General features: G+C 41.5%; 1 protein-coding gene across 1 annotated transcript in view; it reads right to left on the bottom strand.

The window, feature by feature from the left end:
* Nucleotides 1–22,157, bottom strand: part of AMBRA1 (autophagy and beclin 1 regulator 1) — a 147,576-nt gene that overhangs the window by 76,586 nt on the left and 48,833 nt on the right. The window contains 2 exon segments of the mRNA XM_036859626.1: nt 20,488–20,588; nt 21,145–21,225. Of these exon segments, the coding sequence (XP_036715521.1) occupies nt 20,488–20,588; nt 21,145–21,225 (182 nt within the window).

A 22,157-nucleotide genomic window follows, 5' to 3' on the forward strand; every position in this document is an offset into this window, starting at 1 on the left:
TATCTTTGGGTAAAGCCTTGTTACAGATCAAAGCTAATTATTTTCCTGTTACCTGTGGGGGAAATTGTGACAGAGTGATGTAATGATCAAGAGTAAGGAAACAGATAAAACCTAGGACTTCTGGATACAGTAATTCAAAGCACTTTTGAAAAGGTATGAAAATAATAATTGAACCTGAAAGTTAACTTATTTTTTTCTGTTAAAAATTCCCAGCACTGAGTGTAGGGCCTAGCAAGTTGTAACACTCAAGAAGTATATTCCACTCAGGACTTCCCTGGCGGTCCAGTGGTTAAGTCTCCACGCTTCCACTGCAGGGCGCAAAGGTTTGATCCCTGGTGAGGGAACTAAGATCCCACATGCCATGTGGCACGGCCAAAAAAACGAAAACAAAAACAAGTATATTCCACTGAATTTATTACACACAAACTTAAAAACAAGACTATAAGACTATATTATCAGGACTTCCCTAGTGGCGCAGTGGTTAAGAATCCACCTGCCAATGTAGGGGACACGGGTTCGATCTGTGGTCCGGGAAGATCCCACATGCCACGGAGCAACTAAGCCCGTGTGCCACAACTACTGAGCCTGCGCTCTAGAGTCCGTGAGCCACAACTACTGAAGCCCATGCGCTCTAGAGCCCATGTGCTGCAACTACTGAGCCCACATGCTGCAACTACTGAAGCCCGTGCTCCTAGAGCCTGAACTCTGCAACAAGAGAAGCCACTGCAATGAGAAGCCCACACACTGCAACGAAAAGTAGCCCCCGCTCACCACAACTAGAGAAAGCCCGCACGCAGCAACGAAGACCCAATGTGGTTACAAAAAAACCCCAAAAACTATATTATCTGTCTGAATAACAATGAGAGCAATAGTAAAATCATTCAGTTTTGGTATTTTTCCTGGTTGATTATTTTCATAATGAAGTTAATAAGTATTAGAACCACTAGGGGAAAATAGTTTCCAATGAATAAGGGAATAAATGAACAAATCATTGTTCTGAGGTATAAGATCGACATGAACAGAACAGATCCATTCACATACTTCTCAAATACAAAGAGAGACCCTAATTTCTACCCTAAATTCTACTCTTTCTAATGCAGCTATACTGTCTATTGGACAGAGGGAGAAAAAAACCTATTGGGTTGGCCAAAAGGTTCATTCGTTTTTTTCCATAAGATGGCTCTAGTAGCACTTACTTGTCTTTAACTTCATTCAAAACAATTTTGTTAGACTGTATGTGACAGCTATCATATCAGTGTGCATTTAAAAAAAGACATCAAAATTGGTGAAATTTTTTTTTTCCTGTAAATTGGTGAATTTTTGTGTAGCCATTTTAAAACCGAAGATGGAAAAAAAAAGCAACATTTTCGGCACATTATGCTTTATTATTTTAAGAAAGGTAAAAACACAACTGAAACGCAAAAAAAGATTTGTGCAGTATATGGAGAAGGTGCTGTGACTGACTGAACGAGTCAAAAGTGATTTGCGAACTTTTGTGCTGGAGATTTCTTGTTGGACGATGCTCCACGGTCAGTAGACCAGTTGAAGTTGATAAAGATCAAATTGAGACATTAACTGAGAACAATGTTATACCACGCGGGAGATAGCCGACATACTCAAAATATCCAAATCAAGTGTTGAAAATCATTTGCACCAGCTTGGTTACGTGAATCGCTTTGATGTTTGCATTTCACGTAAGTTAAGCAAAAAAAACCTTCTTGGGCTTCCCTGGTGGCGCAGTGGTTGGGAGTCTGCCTGCCAATGCAGGGGACACGGGTTCGAGCCCTGGTCTGGGAAGATCCCACATGCCGCGGAGCGGCTGGGCCCGTGAGCCACAATTGCTGAGCCTGCGCGTCTGGAGCCTGTGCTCCACAACAGGAGAGGCCACGATAATGAGAGGCCCGCGCACCGCGATGAAGAGTGGCCCCCGCTTGGCGCAACTAGAGAAAGCCCTCGCACAGAGACGAAGACCCAACACAGCCATAAATAAATAAATAAAAAACAAACAAACAAACAAAAAAAGTAAAAAAAAAAACACATGTTGCTAGGCAAAAAAAAAAAAAAAAAAAAACCTTCTTGACTGTATTTCCGCATGTGATTCTCTACTGAAACGTAACGAAAACATTCCATTTTTAAAACAAATTGTGACAGGCAATGAAAAGTGGATATTGTACAATAATGTGGAACGGAAGAGGTCGTGGGGCAAGTGAAATAAACCACCACCAACCACACCAAAGACCAGTCTTCATCCAGAGAAGGTTATGTTGTGTATATGGTGGGATTGGAAGGGAGTCCTCTTTTATGAGCTACTTCCAGAAAACCAAACGATTAATTCCTATAAGTACTGCTCCCAATTAGACCAACTGAAAGCAGCACTTGACAAAAAGGGTCCAGAATTAGTCAAGAGAAAGTGCATAGGGCTTCCCTGGTGGCGCAGTGGTTGAGAGTCTGCCTGCCGATGCAGGGCACATGGGTTCGGGCCCTGGTCTGGGAGGATCCCACATGCCGCGGAGCAACTAGGCCCGTGTGCCACAGCTGCTGAGCCCGCGCGTCTGGAGCCTGTGCTCCGCAACGAGAGAGGCCGCGACAGTGAGAGGCCCGCGCACCGCGATGAAGAGTGGCCCCCGCTTGCCGCAACTGGAGAAAGCCCTCGCACAGAAACGAAGACCCAACGCAGCCAAAAATAAGATGGATAAATAAATAAATGTGTTTTTTTGAAAAAAAAAAAAAGAGAAAGTGTATAATCTTCCATCAGGAAAACGCAAGATGGCATGTTTCTTTGATGACCAGGCACAAACTGTTACAGCTTGGCTGGGAGGTTCTGATTCATCCACCGTATTCACTAGACATTGCACCTTTGGATTTCCATTTATTTCGGTCTTTACAAAATTCTCTTAATGGAAAACGGTTCAATTCCCTGGAAGACTGGAAAAGGCACTTGGAACAGTTCTTTGCTCAAAAAGATAAAAAGTTTTGGGAAGATGGAATTATGAAGTTGCCTAAAAAAAATGGCAGAAGGTAGTTGAACAAAACAGTGAATACGTTGTTCAATGAAGTTCTTGGTGAAAATGAAAAATGTATCTTTTGTTTTTACTTAAAAACTGAAAGAACTTTTTGGCCAGCCCAATACAAAGGGCTAGTACTCATTCTAGATTTTCCCCTATGCCTAGCAGATAAAAATTAGGCTCAAGGAGAGAAATGCAGTACTGGTTCACCGAGGACATCTAATCCCTATCTATCTTCTTCCAAGGAGATGCTGGACGTGATCTTTAGAGCAAGAAATATGGGGAGAAAAAGCTGAAGTTGGACTTCCCTGGTGGCACAGTGGTTACCAATCTGCCTGCCAATGCAGGGGACATGGGTTCGAGCCCTGGTCCGGGAAGATCCCACATGCCACGGAGCAACTAAGCCCGTGTGCCACAACTACTGAAGTCCGCACGTCTAGAGCCCATGCTCCACAGTAAGAGAAGCCACCGCAATGAGAAGCCCGTGTGCCACAACGAAGAGTAGCCCCCCGCTCGCCACAACTAGAGAAAGCCCGCGCACAGCAACGAAGACCCAACACAGCCAATAAATTAATTAATTAATTAATTTCTTTTTAAAAAAAAGCTGAAGTCAAGAAAGTCAGAAGAGAAGCAACACAGAGTAGAGCTGAGAAATGGAAATTTTAAGGCTCAGCTTGAGAAGGTCCACAGATATCTACAGAATGAGGATGACAACATTATGTTCCCACAGGATCAACCTAAGCACCTGGAGGGGAGGTGAGGAGGAGAAAACGAGTGGGATGGACTGAATAAATTTTTAAATGGAAAAAAAGTTATCAACAGCAAAAATTTTAAAGAAATAAAGAAATAATAAAGTATTTTAGGTCCTTCTGAAAGTGGAATAGCAAACCAACTAACTTTAAATCCTAGTCAAGTAACTGGCATGCAGCCTCCAAGGCCCAATGATAGGTATAATCTGGAATACAAAGGATTAGTTATGATTAAAAGAAGAATTCAAACCTTTGGCTTCTCACAAGAAAGCAGTTATGGGTGACCCCTTGGTAGCTCCTAATGTTCAACATTTACGAACATCAAAGCCAAAGGAGAACATAAGTGAAATATTCAAGTTTAATGTCCAGGTCCTAGGTTGAAAAAGGAATGCGCAGGCATGCATTTCTCTGGGAAGTAGACTCGACCTTCTTCTTGCCTGTATTAATCTGCAATATTCTTTGATTGAGTCTATTTATGCACACACACAAAAATCCCCTCCCGTCACAGACTGCCCAATGAAGAAACAAAAAAGAAAGATATAAGAGGAGTTCTGAGGATAATTCAATTAGTCAAAATGAGGTCTAAGAACTCAAATTTCCAGTATTTTCCTTTAGGAACAGGGCCCTGAGGCCACTTCAAGTATGGTAGTTTGTTTCAGTTATGCTCCCCAAACAAAAGTTATGAGTCATGTAAAATTATAAAATGTGAAATAGTCAAATTGTAACCAACATTGCTTAGCTCTTGCTATAAGAATCCCATAATTTCTTGCCATATCCTTTTCACTCTTACTTTAAGGTCTCAGATCAGGAGAGACGTAGAAGAGGGAAGTCTAGCATACAAAATGAAGAGGGCAAAGAAAGCAGGCATCTTTATTTTTTATTGTATTGTACTGTTTGTTTGTTTATTTATTTGCCATGCCACGCGGCTTGTGGGATCCCAGTTCCCTGACCAGGGATTGAACCCGGGCCCTTGGCAGTGAAAGGATGGAGTCCTAACCACTGAACCACCAGGGAATTCCCAGCAGGCATCTTTATTTATTTATTTTTTTAAAGGGTATTTACCATGTTTTATCCAGCATTCTTTTTTTTTTAATTAATTATTTTTTTTTGGCTGCGTTGGGTCTTCATTGCTGTGCACGGGCTTTCTCTAATTGCAGCGAGCGGGGGCTACTCTTCATTGCAGTGCACGGGCTTCTCATTGCAGTGACTTCTCTTGTTGTGGAGCACGGGCTCTAGGTGAGCAGGCTTCAATAGTTGTGGCTCTCAGGCTCAGTAGTTGTGGCGCACGGGTTTAGTTGCTCCGCAGCATGTGGGATCTACCCAGACCAGGGCTTGAACCCATGTCCCCTGCATTGGCAGGCGGATTCTTAACCACTGTGCCACCAGGGAAGCCCCCCCAGCAGGCATCTTTAAATAAAGAAGATCCCCAGATACCGAGGCTATGATTTTTTTTTTTCAAGATTTCTAAACTCTAACAATTTTTCTTCAGGTGTCAGAAAAGAACACTGCCTCTCTCTGTAGTGCATTAGCATGTAGCACGTAGTGTCCCACATAGGAGAGACACTAATAACACAAAGGAAAAGGTAAGCAACTCCACTTCATGCCTGAGAACAAAGACTAACAAGTCCACACTAACCAAAACTAAAACACAGTGTACCTGGAAATAATGGTAGAATGGGACAAAAAGTAAACATGAAGCTGAAGGACATAAACCGCCAGTCAGTCTTTCCTTCACCACTATAACCTCCAAATTCTATAGCCAATTCCTCTGGTACTTCCACCCAGTGGCAGCTCAAGAAATTCTATAAATGAGTCTTAGGGTTGGCAGTTCAATAGGTGGGGTGGGGACAGGTTAGGTCCTGAAGCTGCCAGCAGAGCAAACTCACTGTTTTCACTTAGATAGTATTTTTTTTTTAAATATCTTTATTGGAGTATAATTGCTTTACAATGGTGTGTTAGTTTCTGCTATATAACAAAGTGAATCAGCTATACATATACATATATCCCCATAACCCCTCCCTCTTGCTTCTCCCTCCCACCCTCCCTATCCCACCTCTCTAGGTGGACACAAAGCACTGAGCTAACCTCCCTGTGCTATGAGGCTGCTTCCTACTAGCTATCTATTTTACATTTGGTAGTGTATATATGTCCATGCCACTCTCTCACTTCATCCCAGCTTACCCTTCCCCCTCCCCATGTCCTCATGTCCATTCTCTACATCTGCATCTTTATTCCTGTCCTGCCCCTAGGTTCTTCAGATACTTTTTTTTTTAGATTTCATATATATGTTAGCATACGGCATTTGTTTTTCTCTTTCTAACTTACTTCACTCTGTATGACAGTCTCTAGGTCCATCCACCTCACTACAAATAAATCAATTTCGTTTCTTTTTATGGCTGAGTAATAATATTCCATTGTATATATGTGCCACATCACTTAGATGGTGTTATTTTTAAGGGTAGCTTGGGTTGCATCATGGTGCCAGAGAGGTATCTAAGAATTCCCAAGCTCACGCTTGGTGCTCGCTGCTTCTATCCCACAGGACCTTAAAATTCTTCCTTGGTAAGACAAAGATTAGAATAGCTGGAAACTTCTTTAGAGCAGGTGTTCTTAAGCTGTCCCTGTAGTCTCTCTACCTGGAACATGAGGGTGGAGAAACTGGGCATTTGAAAAAACTTATTTCAAGCTTTGTATTGATATGTTCAGGTTTAATTAGTTTACCTAATAAGCAATGTAACATTTTCTCCCCTTCTCCCAGTCACCTCACTTCAGCAGAATCAATGAAAATATTCAGACCAAGAAACACTTTGTGACTTTTATAAGCTCTCAATTAGGTCTTATGTTAGCTGTATTCATTTTGCCTAAAAGAACATCAAGTTCAAATTCAGTGACCCATGATAAATAAAGGTAAAGGTAGGAGGGGAAGGGGACCCAAAGAGCAAAGGCAGAGGAATGGAAGGATACTGGCTGAATCCCATCACTACACACTCTAACCTCTTATCAAGGAAATAAGAGACAATCTGTAGTTTTATTTGGGGAGAGTCTCTGCCTCTTTAAACAGCCTGTACACTTCCATTCTCAGCACTCTTCTTCCTTCCCAAGGCATACCACTGCTCCACCTCCTCTGGGGAGTGGAATCTACAGTTCCCCATCCCAGGTTAAGCTTCTCTTCACTTTCTAGTAGCAAATATGGCCACACACACACACACACACACACACACACACATTCCAAGCTGTGGCAGCTCCCTTTATGCCTCACAGTCATTTCATGAATCTTGGCTAAGCTTTGAGGCAGAGCAAAGAGATGTTCAGTTAACACACTAAACCACTGGGTGCCCTGTTGAGCTGGATGAAGTTCTTGTGAAAGCCAGCTTAAATCTCCTATGATAAGTATACATCTTTCTTGTACACAGGCCATCCTATTTTGAACCCAACTGCCCAGTGCAAAATTCAGAGCTCACAAACAGCAGAGCTTGCATCCCACCAATCATGGAGATGGCTCTGAACATCAAGGATGTCCTAAAAGAATGACTAGTGAATATGAAATTTGTCTCTATATGCCCTGAGGCCCAATCCATGTATTCACATTTGGAGCCCATAAAATAGTTTTTAACCAATCTCATCAATAAGGCCAAGCAAAAGCTAACTCCTATGCTTGAGGAGAACTGAATTCTAGCTTCTCCCAGCCACTGCTATAAAAACGCATAATGTGCCACAGTGACTGGGCACACAAAGATCCCTTGCCTTCGGAACTTTTCTTCCAATTTGCTTCTGTTAAAGGAGCTGGGGATTATAAATAATGCCACGGGTACAGGTTCACTTACAGCCAATTTAGTAAGTGCTCGCACAGTTAATTCTGTCAGTCTTACTCCTACACAGAAATACATGTGGCCCCAAGGGGCCCAACCACCCACAGAGCTCTTTTGCACATCTTTTTACCCTCCAGCACACAGAAATAGAGGGCTACATCCCAGAAAACAGAGAAAGAGAAAAGGCAGTTTCTCTGAAATGCTATGTCTAGAAAACCAGGATCTAGCTTCCCATTTGGATGTAATTTCTAAATTCATGTCTCTCTGAATAAACCAAATAATGATTTAGACCAAGATGCTTCTCTGGAATTCAAAATCTGTACATCTGTATCCCTTGGTATGCTGAAACTTTCCTTTCATGTATATGTAAGGACACTTTAAAAAGCAGTTTGTTCAGAATGAGTTACCAGGTTACCTCAGATCTCAAAAATCTACTTCGTTGTGGAGGAATGTTACAGTAATGGCCTTTAATGATTTAAGCCCCCCCCTGTATCCATGCCCTTAAAGAGAGCACCCTCTCTGACTCTGGGCTTAGCCATGTGGCTTACGTTAGCTGACAGGACAATAACAAAAGTGACAGCAGAGACTCGAAAAGTGCTTGCGTATTGGGGCCTGACGGCTCGTTTCTCTCTGGAAGCCTGAGACACTATGTGAAGAAACTGGTGAAGAGAAAAGAGACAAGTCATCCAGCTGAGGCCAACCAGCCTGTCAACTGCCAGATATGGGTGAAGCCATCTTTATTAGTTTTCTGCGGCTATAATTACGAATTACCACAAACTTAGTGGCTTAACATAAATTTACTAGCTTTCATTCCTGCAGGTCAGAAGTCCAACATGGGTCTCATGGGGCTAACATCAAGGTGGTGGCAGGACTATGTTATTTTCTGGAGGCTCTAGGGGAGGATCCATTTCCTTGCTCATTTGTTTTTGGCAGAATTCAGTTCCTTGCAGTTTTAGGACTGAGGTTCTTTTTTCCTTGCTGACTGTTCGCTGAGGGCCAAACAATTCCCATCTTCTATCACTGCATCTCTTGGACTGACCTGTCTGCCTTTCTCTTCTACTTTTAAGGGCTCATGTGATTAGACTGGGCCCACCCAGATAATTCAGTATCATCTCCCCATCTCAAAATCTGTAACCTTAATCACATGTGCAAAGTTCTTTTTGCCAAATAAAGTAACATATTCACAGGTTCCAGTGATTAGTATGTGGAGATCTTCAGCAGTCCACTGTCCTGCTTATTACACCAACTAAGACCATCAATACCCAGCCAAGTCATCAACTGACACAGAGCAGCCAAGTTGGCTCAGACCAGATGAACTGTACACAGGAACCACGGAATTTTAAGGAACAGTAAACACTTTTTTAAAGCCAGTAAATTTAGGGGTGGTTTGTGAGGCAGCAAAAGCTAACTGATAAAATGGCCAAGGCTACACCACTTCCGAAGGGTCTGTGCAACCCTCAACCTGATAACATAGATATTTCCCCTTTCTCTGCTCCAGTTCAACAAGCATGCCTAAGAGGTCACTGGCAGTTTTCTGTCCTCTGAATCATAAAACAAAATAATTAATTAGTTTATTTCTTCTTCCAGTCCAGATCTAGAGATTATTGCTGAAATTTAACAAAAGTCAGCCTTATAATCTCAACAGAACCAGAGAGGGGCTTTTTGATGGACAACTAGAAGCTATACACACAAAACATGTATAAATATAAATATATATGTACACACACGCACACACACACACCAGAAGTTTTAGGGAAAGATTTGAAGGAAGGGCCAACTTTTGATAGAGCAAAAGCTCCTGATGAGAGGGAAATTTCATTGCCACCTAACCATTTCCTCTTCATGTATAAACACCAATGAGGGCTTTGGGGCACAGCGTCTAAGCAGGGGTCTCTAACCCTTCATTAGCCAAATATATTTCCTCAAATGGTCTCTCCCTCAAATTTGCTGATACTTAAAGGTCTGGAAAACTTCAGTGGAAGGAAAATGCCAACAGCAAGTTAATGTCTGTCATCTTGGCTCTTTTGGCTGACTTCCCTATGCCTAGGCCTTGCCTATTAATTGAATGCTATTCGGATTCCATCTCAAAAATAAATGTGGATGGAGACCAGAGGCCTGCCTTCCCCAGACTGATAAGAACAGCACAGTGCAATTATACCCAAACAGCTTTGTTTTGGAATGTAATCACTGACCCAGCCTTCTTCCCAATGGGATGGCAACAGTGTAATTACCTCTTCAGGAGTCATTGTTTGGGAAGGTAGTTCTTCTACAGGGCTCTTTCTAGAGGAAAGGAGCTGCAACAAGAGTAGATGAGAATTTGTAGCCCCCTCCCCAGTAGCAGTTTTGTAGCTGAACAAATTATTTTTGTTTTCTTAAAGTAAAGCCAGAGTTTACATTTCAGCCTCTTTTTCTACCAACATGGAATCACCCATACCCCATGACGGTTCTATGTGAAAAGTCCCAATCTAAAGCTAGACTGCTTGAGTTCTGATTCCTACTCTGTCAAGCACTAGCTGTGGTCTTGGGCAAATTACTTCATCTGTTTATGCCTCAGTTTCCTCATTTATAAAAATGAGTAATAACCGGACATCACTGGAATATTATGAAGATTAAGTGAAGTAATATGTGAGAAGTGCTTAGAGCACTACTTGGCATATAGTAAGTGCTCCTGGGTCTTTGTTTTGTTTTGTTTTTAGCACATTTGAAGCACTGTATTCCACCACAGTCTCCACATTTTGCAAATGTGATCTAACGTCAGCTCATGGTCAAATCTAAGCTTGAGTTACTGCATTCTTTCTGTCCACAACCCTTTTGCCAATTCAGCACAAGGGGCAGTGTTTTGGAAAATTTTAAATGCTGCTATAGAACTGTCACAGTCTCTGAGCTATTTGCCTAGGTAAACACTCCGATAAGCAGGAGTGACTAGATATTTCCATGTAATTCTTTTCATTTGTGTTACTAGTCCAGGGAAATTACAATAAAGAGCCTCTGTTGTGAAATCTTGCTGTTGGAACAATGAGCAAGTACTACCAAAAGCCGCCACTGGCAATATGGCAGATTCTAGAGAAAATTCACCTTTTTAGACAGATTTATTCATGAAAATGAATGATATATTTTCCTCACATGCCTACAGTATATCCGACCTTCCTGAAGACTCTTGTTCCCACTGGGAACTTCCATCTTTTACCTCCTGTCCAGTTTTCCCTCTGTTCCTTTGTAGCCTGGACCAGTTAAATTCTCTGTCTAGGAAGAATATTTTTTGGCTTGTGCTTCACCAGCCATGAGCCATAAGAGTAAAAATCATGAGTTTGCTTGCCAAGCAGTCTCAAAGTATACAACCCCACAGCTCAAGGTAGTAGGAATGAAGCTGGGCCCCTTCTGCATGGCACACAGCTGCAGTGGGCTGGGCTTATGATAAACCCAGGGATTCATCATGGTAGCCCTGTAATACGAGAGAATGTTTTTACAGGCTGACGTATGTAGTTACAGGATAACTTTCTGGCTCTGGGGTGACACTAAACACCTGGCCAAAAGAAACACCCCACCCCCCAAAGAGTTTCAACACTTCGAAAGGTCCCTGGTCACCCACCTGCAGGTGCCTCTTTCCACCTCATGGCTTATACCAAGATATCTGTGCTTACTCTTGGCTTCTAGCTGAGTGCCACAAGGACCGTGGGGAAGAGCTGGCCTTGTGGATCAGCAGGTGTTAAAGAAAGGAAATTAACACCCACAGGTTGGATCTACTTTGGTAGAGAGGGTGAGAGGTGCTGTCTGCCAGCTCCCATGGCATTTCCAGCCAGTTTGGAATAAATGAGACTGCCCAAGGACATGGTCTGAGAAAGAGGAAGAAAAGCTAATATGAGATCAGAGTTTTAAAAAAGAAGGAGGTGGAGGGTTAACATTCGTATCAAGCACTTAGGTAAAAAATGATGGGAGTAGATGGGACAGCAAAGAAGACTGTTTCAAGTCTCTCCAGAGTATGTATAAGACCTCTAATCTTAAGTACAGTGGAGATTGGCTATTGCCTCCACTGGAAAAAATGGGCTTTGACCTCATATTTCGCTTTTTCTTTCCTCACATCTCCTCTGTAGATTTCTATATTGTTGTTTTGAGGGGTTGCAAAACATGTCAAAGCACATACCAATCATAACCTAAGAAAAGTAAAAGGGTCCTGGTATTACAGTGGGTACTTATAGCCCTAGAGGGCATCTTCAGCTGGCACCTTCAAAATGAGTAGTATTTCTAAGAAGTACACAACCCACAGGACTCAATAAACTTTGAGATCACTCTAGGTCTAGGGAAGCCCCAGAGTACAGAGAACTTACAGTACAAGTAAACAGTGGGGTCTCAATCCAGATATGTTGATGCTAACCTTTCTTTTTCAGGAGGAAGAAGGGGAAGAGATAGGAGCTTGGTTAGGAAGTTACAAGAAAAGTTATAGGTCAATTTCTCCTAGGAATAAAACTCCTAGCAGAGCTGACAAGAACCTGTTGTCCCAGCATAAAAGCTTAATAGACTCATATTTTCTGCTGTAGAAATGCTGGCAGGTTCTGTGCTCTCATAGCCAGTTTTCTGTGTATACGTCTACCTTAGCATTTAGCACAATAAATTCTGTCCTATAGCTGTTTCTGAGCACGATGGGCTTACGCAGTAGACGGTAAGCTTATGGAGAGCAGAGATCATGTCTTTTTCATCTGGGTACTATCATATACCTAACATTGTACCATATAAACAACAAAAGCTCAGTAAAAGCTTATCAAGCAAAAATGGCTTATATACCAGCTGAGCATTCTGTAGGTAATAACAAATTCATTCATTTTTTTCCCCCATTACTCATAGCTCCAGATCAAGAAGAGTTATACACCAGGAGCTCACTAGGACCAACAAATCTTAGATTCCTGCAGGCACACTCCTTAATGTGTGGCAAGTCGTCTCTTCCCATTTCTTCCCTCTGCCTCTGTTCCTAGCTTTAATGAGTTAATCTACAGCAGTGGTTCTCAATTTTTCAAGTGCACCAGGATCACCTAGAAGACTCTTTAAAAACAAATTCCTAGGCCCACAACCAGAATTTCTGCTTCAGTGGGTCTGAGGTAGGGATCAAGAATTTGCATTTGTAACAAGTTCCCAAATGATGCTCATGTTATTGGTCCACTTTGAGAGTCCCATGATGCCAAGGTTACATAGGAGCAAGCACTTAGTCTGGAGAGTAGATGCTTATTTCATGAGCGCAGGTTCTGATGGGAGACAGAAAAGGGTTTCTCAAATGCAAACTCTGTGACTCCTCTAATCTAACCCCCTTGGTTGACATGACTACAGGCAACAATGGACACATTAGCATGTCAAACTATCAACACAGGGACCTTCAGGTTACCATCTGTTGGTGCCTTAGAGCACAAGCTCCCAGTTTTTTCAACTCACTGACCATAGCAAAGGGGAGAAAGCCCTGCTTGATACCCAGGAAGTGCACCATTGTTGAGGAAAACAGAAGAACAGTGAGAGATCAGCAAGGTTATAACCATTGAGGAGACTAGCACAGCTCTAACCCATGCTGGTCCCCAAGATTTACAATAAAAATCATAATGATAATAGCTAAAATCTATAGAACACTTACTTTGTGCAAAAAAAAAACAACACCCTATTCTAAGTGTTTCATATATATTAGCTCATTTAATCCTCAAAACAATGCTACGAGCTAAATACTATTCTTATGCCCATTTTACAGATGAAGAAACTGAGTCCCAAGAAAAGGTAAAATAAATTAACCAAGATTACACTGCTAGGAAGTAGGAGCATGAATATGTGAACTTAGATAGTCTAGCTCTGGAGCCCAAACTCTTGAACATTTTGTTCTACTGCCTCTCAAACCAACTCTAAACTGCAAGTGGCAGCTGTCCTTCCCAAGCTCCACTCAGGCTCACAGACCAATGCAAAAGACAAATGGGGGCACATTCAGAGTCACTTCAAACTGCACCAAAACCCATAAATTCTTGGTCCAAGCCCAGGTTTGAGTTACACACACACACACACACACACACACACACACACACACACACGCTAATCTATTAGGATTGGCAGTTAAATTCTCAGGGGAATTATTAAATTTTTAGTGGCAGGGTCAAAACAAAGTCAAAAACAAAAACAAAAAACACATAGAAACTCAGGCTACAACCTGGCTAGACAGTAAACTCCATTAAGGGCAGAACCATTAAATTCTTTCAACAGACCTAAAGAGGACTTCCCTGGTGACGCAGTGGTTAAGAATCCGCCTGCCAATGCAGGGGACACGGGTTTGAGCCCTGGGCTGGGAAGACCCCACATGCCACGAGGCAACTAAGCCCGTGTGCCACAACTACTGAGCCTGCTCTCTAGAGCCCGTGAGCCACAACTACTGAGCCCACGCGCCACGACTACTGAAGCGCGCACACCTAGAGCCTGTGCTCCGCAACAAGAGAAGCCAACACAGCCAAAAGCCAAAAGACCCAACACAGCCAAAAATATAATATAAATAAATAAATTTATTTATAAAAAAAAAAGACCCAAAGAGCTCTGGAAAATGCTAAGCGTTTAGAAAGTTCTGTGTACATTTCAAAGTGACAGTACAGAAAGAGCACAGGTGTAAAGCATCAGTGGGGAGAGATCAAGAGGAAATTTCCTAGGGTAGAGAGAGATGGAGGCACAGAAAACTTAGTCACACATTATAAAAGGAAAAGTACACTGACAAGGCCCAATATTTTCCTCTAGAAAAGCCTGAAGAAGCACAGATAATTCAGCTTAGAAACCAGGACCTAGGTTCTCGACAACCATACTTCTCACTAGTGGAATAAGGAGATGCAGCAAAGGGCTGGGGTAGAGAGAGCATGGATGCTCCAGTGATTGGTGGAAACCAAATCAGTAAAAGGCCCTGGATGCTGTGTAAGGCATCTGTGAAAGCTGGGTTCTCTGGAAGGAGCTGCATTTATTTCTCTGTTTCCCAGGCAACCAAGCCAGCCCCTTATCGCCTTTACTTTCATCACTGGAGCAGAATGAAAGGTAATTGGGTTAATTATTAAAGAGGTCCTAGCTAGTACCACCACCACTAATTGTCCATTTATCTGGAGTTTATAAACAGCTATCTTAATTGATGTTGAGTTGGAATGTGCCACTTACTTTATTAGCCTGGCAACTGGGTACCGGAGAGGTAAAGAAAATGAAGAAGGGTCCAGCCAAGGAGATAAAAGGTCCAACACCAGAATTATCATTCATTTCTGTTCATACTCATGTAAGTATACCATGATGGCCTTCAATTGTATTCACTACTTTTCATCTTTCCTAGATTTGCCAATTCAAATGAAGATCTGGTATACAGTAATTAAACCATCTGTTGTATTAAACAACTATGATATTAAATTGAGAAATTAGACTAATTCTTAAATGTCAGCAAGCCCGAGGACCCAGATGTCCACCTAGTTGGCCAAACTAGACTAGACAGGTCTCCTGAGAGTAATTCCCGAAGATACCAGAAAAGTGGGGAATATCTAAGAAAGAGGACCAGTGTTTTTAAAAAAGAGGAAAGGGGCAAAAGACAACCAAAAATAAAGTTAACAAGAAAAAGAAAAGTAAATTCTTGCAAAAGGGGTAGCTCTATTTTACTCACAACAGGCAACAAACAGAAGGATGCCTGGGATATGAGATTACATAAAGCAATATAACACTGTATCACTGGGTTTGTAATATATACAGACATAATATATATAGCAATAATAGCACAAAGGAGGGGTATGACAATGTAGCTATAATGGAACAAAGTTTCTGTATCTTACCAGAATCAAGTCTCTGTAAGTCTGAAGTAGATCCTGATAAAGTACAGTTTAAAATCAAGAAAGGAATTAAAATAGCACATTAGAAGCTATCCACTTAATACAAAAGAAGTCAGTAGGGGCTTCCCTGGTGGCACAGTGGTTAAGAATCTGCCTGCCAATGCAAGGGACACAGGTTCGAGCCCTGGCCTGGGAAGATCCTACATGCCACGGAGCAACTAAGCCCGTGTGCCACAACTACTGAGCCTGCGCTCAAGAGCCTGCAAACCACAACTACTGAGCCCACGTGCCACAACTACTGAAGCCTGTGCGCCTAGAGCCCATGCTCCGCAACAAGAGAAGCCACTGCAATGAGAAGCCCGTGCACCGCAACAAAGAGTAGCCCCCGCTCGCCGCAACTAGAGAATGCTCACGCACAGCAATGAAGACCCAACACAGCCAAAAATAAAAACAAACAAATTAATTAATTAATTAAAAAAAAAAGAAGTTAGTAAAGGAGAAACAGAGTAATAAAAAAAGACATTAGAAATACAGAAAACAAACAGCAAAATGGCAGGCAAAAATCTAACTATATCAATAACGTTAAATGTGAATGGACTAAACAATCTAATCAAAAGGCAGAGATTTTCAGACTAGATAAAAAAAACTATATGCTTTCTATAGGAGACACACTTTATATTCTGATATATAAATAGGCTGAAGTAAAAGGATGGGGAAGGATATATTACACAATCTACATCCATAAAAGAGCTGGAATAGCTATACTGATATAAGAAAAACTAGACTTAAAGACAATATTACTAGAGAATATAACCTTTAAAAATTGTGAATCACTATGTTGTACACCTGAAACTTATATAATATTGTACCATCATCCATACCTGAAAAAAAAAGACAATATTATATGAGATAGAGGAACATTTTATAACGAAAAAGTTGATTCATCAGGGAGGCAAAACAATTACAAACATATATGTACCTAACAACAAAGTCCCAAAATATATGAGGCAAAAACTGACAAAACTGAAGGGAGAAATATACAATTCAGGAATAATATTAGAAATATCAATACTCCATTCTTAATGATGGGTAGAACAACCTGACAGAAAATCAGCAAGGGTATACAAAACTTGAATAACACTATCAACCAAGTAGATCTCCCTGGCATCTACAGAACCCTCCACACGGCGACAAAAGAATATACAATCTTGCCATGCACATAGGTAACATTCTCCAGAACAGACCATATGCTAAGCCATAAAGCAAGTTTCAATAAATTTACAGTAACTGAAATCATACAAAGTATGTTCTTAGACCACAGTGAAATTAAATAAGAAAGCAACAACAGAAGGAAATTTGTAAAAATTGAAGAACACACTCCTAAACTAATGGCTCAAAGAAGAAATCCTAAGAGAAATTAGGATGACTGGGCACAAAGCCCATGACTCTCAACCAGGCCCCAATGACCTGTAGCTAGAAGCAAAAAAATCCTGACACTTCCCATTGATTTTAATCAAAATACTAAATTAAATCCATCAGGACCACATCTGCTGGGAGCAGATGCTCATTAGGATGAAAGTCAAAAAGATTAGACACAACAGATAACTAATACCCTACATTACCCAGGTCCCTATCCCTCAGAAGTTTTTCTTCCAGTAATTACCAGGAAGACGTCAAATGCCAGGGCTTCTCATTTCACTTGTATGAGGTCTCAAGCATGCAGAAAAATATTATAGGCTTAAGAACCTTTCGGCAGATACTCCCTACTTGAACTCAGGCAAAACATGGCACAGAAGGCAGAACAGAGTTATTATGAGTCAGGCAGACCTGGTTTAAAGTTCCAAGTCTGCCTCTCACTGCATTATATTGGGCAAGTAATGGAACTTCTCTGAACCTCAGCTTTCTTCCCTACAGAATGGAAACACACCATCTACTTCATAGGGTTGTCATAATGTATGGGAAAGCACTTTGGACTGTACCTGGCCCATAGTAGGCAGTCATTAACTTCATTTCCTTCTCTGTTATAGACTGCTATTACTACACAGAGCTAGAGCTGTCTGCTAAAAAGTCAGCAGGGGGAGCGCCCAGACTTTTGCGTGTTTCCCCAAAAATATACCGGTAAAGTTGCAGTAGCTTTAAATGTAGTTATACCTCTTCAAGTACAGGTTCAGAATTTGTGTTGCTGAAGAAGGGGCCTGGTGTGGGCTGACGGGTGACTGGAGGCACAAGACAACAAGATAAGGTGGAAGAGATGAAGATTAACAGACTATCAAAACACTTCTCTGTAGCAGCTTCTGTTTTATATTACTGCTTTCAGGCTCTTGTGGGAGGAAGTGGGCAGAATGGATCTTAATTTTCTGCAAATCCATTTTTGTTGATTCTGAATGGCTTTGGCTAGGGTCCATTGAAAACTCATTTGCCACTGGTAATGCCTCCTAAAACTGCAGGTGTATATATACTTTGTCCCTCCAGGTCTGCCAAATTTCCATGCTCCACCCCTACAAAAAGCCACTCACCATACAAAGGGTTCTGCCTTATGTTTGGAGCTAAGAACCAAACAGCAAAACTGAGGTACAGCCAACCACCTAAGCTTTGAGCTACAGAAGAGCAGGGATCTTGTCTGTCTTATTCACTCTGGTAGCCTAAAACAGTGCCTGGCACACAGCTGCGGAACAAACGTCTACTGAATCTAATTGTTCTGAGACCATCACAACCTTATTCCAATCATACAAGAGAAAGTGCCTTTCCAGGAAAATTGGGAGTGCTTACTGCTAAAACACTAATTTGTCCTCACTTCAAAAGCCATTATTACAGCAGCTCTATCTATTACATGATCACAATAAGTTTAATAAAAAGCAAAACATCTGTGTCCAGGAGGGCATGAAGGCTCGGGGAAAGGCCTGTTATATAATAAGATTTTCCTTAGCAAGCACTACTGGGTCACAAAAAGCTATGTCTAGAAACCACTTAAAATAGAGGAATTAGAACAAATAAGAAAACCCCTGAAGATCAGCCAAGTTCCCTGGGACCTCTTTCCCTCTTCTAGATTAAGGACCTAGAAGAAGAATGCTATTTTGATGCTCTGTCCTTAAAAATAGCTGTGGGGAGGCAGGCAGACTAGGAAACAGAAGTCCCACTGCCTGGTTCACTTCTGGCTCCTCTACTTCTAGCTGCATCACTCTGGGCAAGTTAGCCTTCTGGGCTTCAGTTCCCACCACTGTTAGATAATAGCACCCATCTCATAGGATTACTGTGAGAATGAAATGAAATATGACTAGGAAGAGCACTTAAAACACCCCCTAGCATACAGCAAATGCTCAATGAATGTTAAGCTTTCTTTTGTTGCTGTTATTATCATCATTGGAATTTTCTCAAGAGAAGAAAAAAAGTAACACAAAACTGTCAACAGAATCTGGAGGGACATCCAAATGTCTACAAATGATGAGGGCATTTAAGAAAAGACCAATGGGGTAGATGCAAACTATTACATACAGAATGGATAAACAACAAGGTCCTACTGTATAGCACAGGGAACTATATTCAATATGCTGGGATAAACCATAATGAAAAATAATATAAAAAAGAAAGTATATATGTGTATAACTGAGTCATTTTGCTGTACAGCAGAAATTAACACAACATTGTAAATCAAGTATACTTCAATAAAAAAAAATATGAAAAAAGAAGAAAAGAAAAATGGATACTCTGCAACATGCAATGAGTTTAAATGTGAATGGAAACCATCCGCTAATCTAATTCAAGAATGAGCTTCTTGAGAGCCTAGATTTCCTTCCTCTCAAGGCACTCTGCATCTTTTGTTAGAGACCTTTTCTCAGTAGATTTCATGTTTGTAAACTGCCTGCTGGAACATAACCCCTATATTCAAAGGTATCCATAAGTGAAATTGGGCTATTTGGGGTCAGACCTCTGGGCATAAAGTAGGGAAGAAGAAATGGAGGTAAAGAGTTATTAGATCAAAGGAGAGAAAAACAATATACAGCTGTTCCAAAAAAACTAAATGCAAAGGAAATAGAGACTTCCCAGCAGTAGAGGAGCAGGGAGCTGCTGTGTTGGGTGGTAGAGGCAGATGTCTGGAACAAAGAAGGGTGGAGAAGAACTCTGTAGTACTGTCTGGCAGCAAGTGATTAACTGCCAGTGAGGAGCTTCCACGTGCCATTAGCCAAGCCACACAGAAGCGCCAAGCAAAGAAAGGCACAGAGCCATGGGGTCTGTTTACCGACTAGGGCCAAGGTACAGTCACCATGGTGCAGTCTACTCCCCAACCAAGCCTGGGTCTATGAAGCCCTGGTGTCCAGTAGAGAGAAACCATTGAGGCCTCTGGGGTTTCTAGGCCTTGACACTGGGTCAAGGATACTGCTACTTAAAGGAAGCCAAGTCCCATGGCCTACCAGCTGCCACAACAGCTTGGTCAGAAATCATATTCCCCCAGCCCGACAGCGCTACTGTCTCACACAGATCGCTCTCTACCTTTAACCATCACGTGGCCCAGATTTTCCAAAACGTAATGTCATTTGAATTTTTTAAATAAAGATGCTTATTAAAGATACACCAAGAGACTTCCCTGGTGGCACAGTGGTTAAGAATCTGCCTGCCAATGCAGGGGACACAGGTTCAATCCCTGAAGATCCCACATGCTGTGGAGCAACTAAGCCCGTGTGCCACAACTACTGAGCCTGCGTGCCACAACTACTGAGCCCATGTGCCACAACTACTGAAGCCCGCGTGTCTAGAGCCCGTGCTCTGCAACAAAGAGAAGCCACCGCAATGAGAAGCCCACGCACCGCAACAAAGAGTAGCCCCCGCTCGCTGCAACTGGAGAAAAGCCCGTGTGCAGCAACGAAGACCCAACGCAGCCAAAAATAGATAAATAAATAAATTAATTAATTAAAAAAGAGATGTCTGAAGGAAGTGGGAATGGGCAAAAGAAGCAGCTTTCCTCAATCTGTAGTTTCCTGCCCTGAAGTAAGGAACCAAGTACAAGACCTTAAAAAAGAGTTTTCAGCCAGATGCCAAGATGCCATCACATCAACATAGGTAAAGGAGGGGAAAGCTTTACCCGGCTCCCTCCCCCTTTAAATTTTCAAAATCCAAAGAAACAACTCCTTACCTGCCAGGACCCTGTTAACAGAAGAGTGAGTAGCCAAGCCAGGCTGTCCACGTTCATGAAAAATCCCAGCATAAGGCAAGTACTCAGGCAGCAAGAAACGCCTATAAGATGGGAAGGAAATCCAAAAAAGAGGGGATATATGTATATGCATAGCTGATTCATTTTGCTGTACAGCAGAAACTAATACAACATTGTAAAGCAACTACACTCCAATAAAAATTAATTTTAAAAAATGCCTACATGAAGGAATCACATGTTAAAAGCCTACTATAGACTGCCTTAAAACAAAGGAGATATACAATCTACCAACCCTCAACAATCAAAGATAAGGGATCCACTAAGCCTAGGAATCCACAGAAACCTAGAGCAGAGTAAAATTCTTTTCACACATTTGTATCTTCTTCCAATCTTTCTTCTACAGTTTCCTGGGGCTTCTATTCCTGAACAGGATGCTCCCAATGCCATTTTTCTATGTCTTTTCATTGTGGTTAATCATTTCCTGTCAAGTTTTTAGGTGGCAGGGCTGGACTGTAGGCTCACTAGGAAATAATTCCAGATATGGACAATCCAGACCAGAAAGTAGGTTTAAAAATCCCAGGCTCTCATAAAGCCTCCCTCAGAAAAGTCTCTCATAAAAGTTGACTATCCAGTTCTTACCTTGGGACAAAGCGTCCAAGTGAAGGTGCAGACATCCGGGCATTTCGTGGAGCTCGGTGCCTGGATCTGTCACCATTGTCCCTGGAGAAAACAAAAAGACTACACCTAAGAGAGTCACTAAAGCAGAAACAGACACCAGCCCAAAAGACAGACATCCCACAAACTAAATTCCTACACTTAGGTGAAGGTCCCAGAGAAATTAGTCATCTGGTTGCTTACTAATTTGGGTGGCACATTAATATACTGCGTTTCTGGAGTACCTCAATTAAAATATTTATGAGCATTTACTAACAGTTCAGTAAGAAGGAAGATTTCTCTTGAAACAATGTGGTCTCTGAACTCTGCAGAACTGAAATTGAAGCCAAGTTTAGATCTTCTAAAGGGATTTGGAATGGATATGTATATAAATGTCTTTTTCTAGATTGAAAGATAGAGAAACTTTGGCTTCGGGGGATCTTGAAGGAAGAAGAATTCTCCCATCAAGTTCATTCAACAAATGGTTATCTTTAAATCTGTTTAGGTCCTTGGTGTGGAAAAATCATGGATATGTGAAAGAAAAACAACACAAGAAAAAGACTAGGCAGTCCTTTCTTTTAGAGACTGAAAAATTAACAATGATGAAGATTATTAGACAATGCAATCCTAAGCTCGGTCATTTGATTAAAAAGAAAAAAGTCTAGTGTTTTCTTTATGGTCTGTTAAAGTAATGGTAATAAACACCATTTATTAAATATCTACTAAGTCCTAATACAAAGGTTATTAATATGTTACCCCATTTAATCTTCCGAGTTTCCCATTAAGTCTCATTAGATCTGTTTTACAGATAAGGAAACTAAGGACCAGAGAGGCAAATGCCCAAGGTCACCCAACTAGTAAGTGGTTGAGACAAGATTCAAGGAAGATCCATCTGACTCTAAAGCCCTTGCTCTTTCCACTACACTTCACTGCTTCCTACAAGAGAAGACAGAAACTTCACGTGGCTTAGTTTCCAATGCATCAAAGGAACAATAAGC

The sequence above is a fragment of the Balaenoptera musculus genome, chromosome 8, assembly GCF_009873245.2.
Source record: "Balaenoptera musculus isolate JJ_BM4_2016_0621 chromosome 8, mBalMus1.pri.v3, whole genome shotgun sequence".
In the NCBI taxonomy this organism is placed as follows: Eukaryota; Metazoa; Chordata; class Mammalia; order Artiodactyla; family Balaenopteridae; genus Balaenoptera; species Balaenoptera musculus.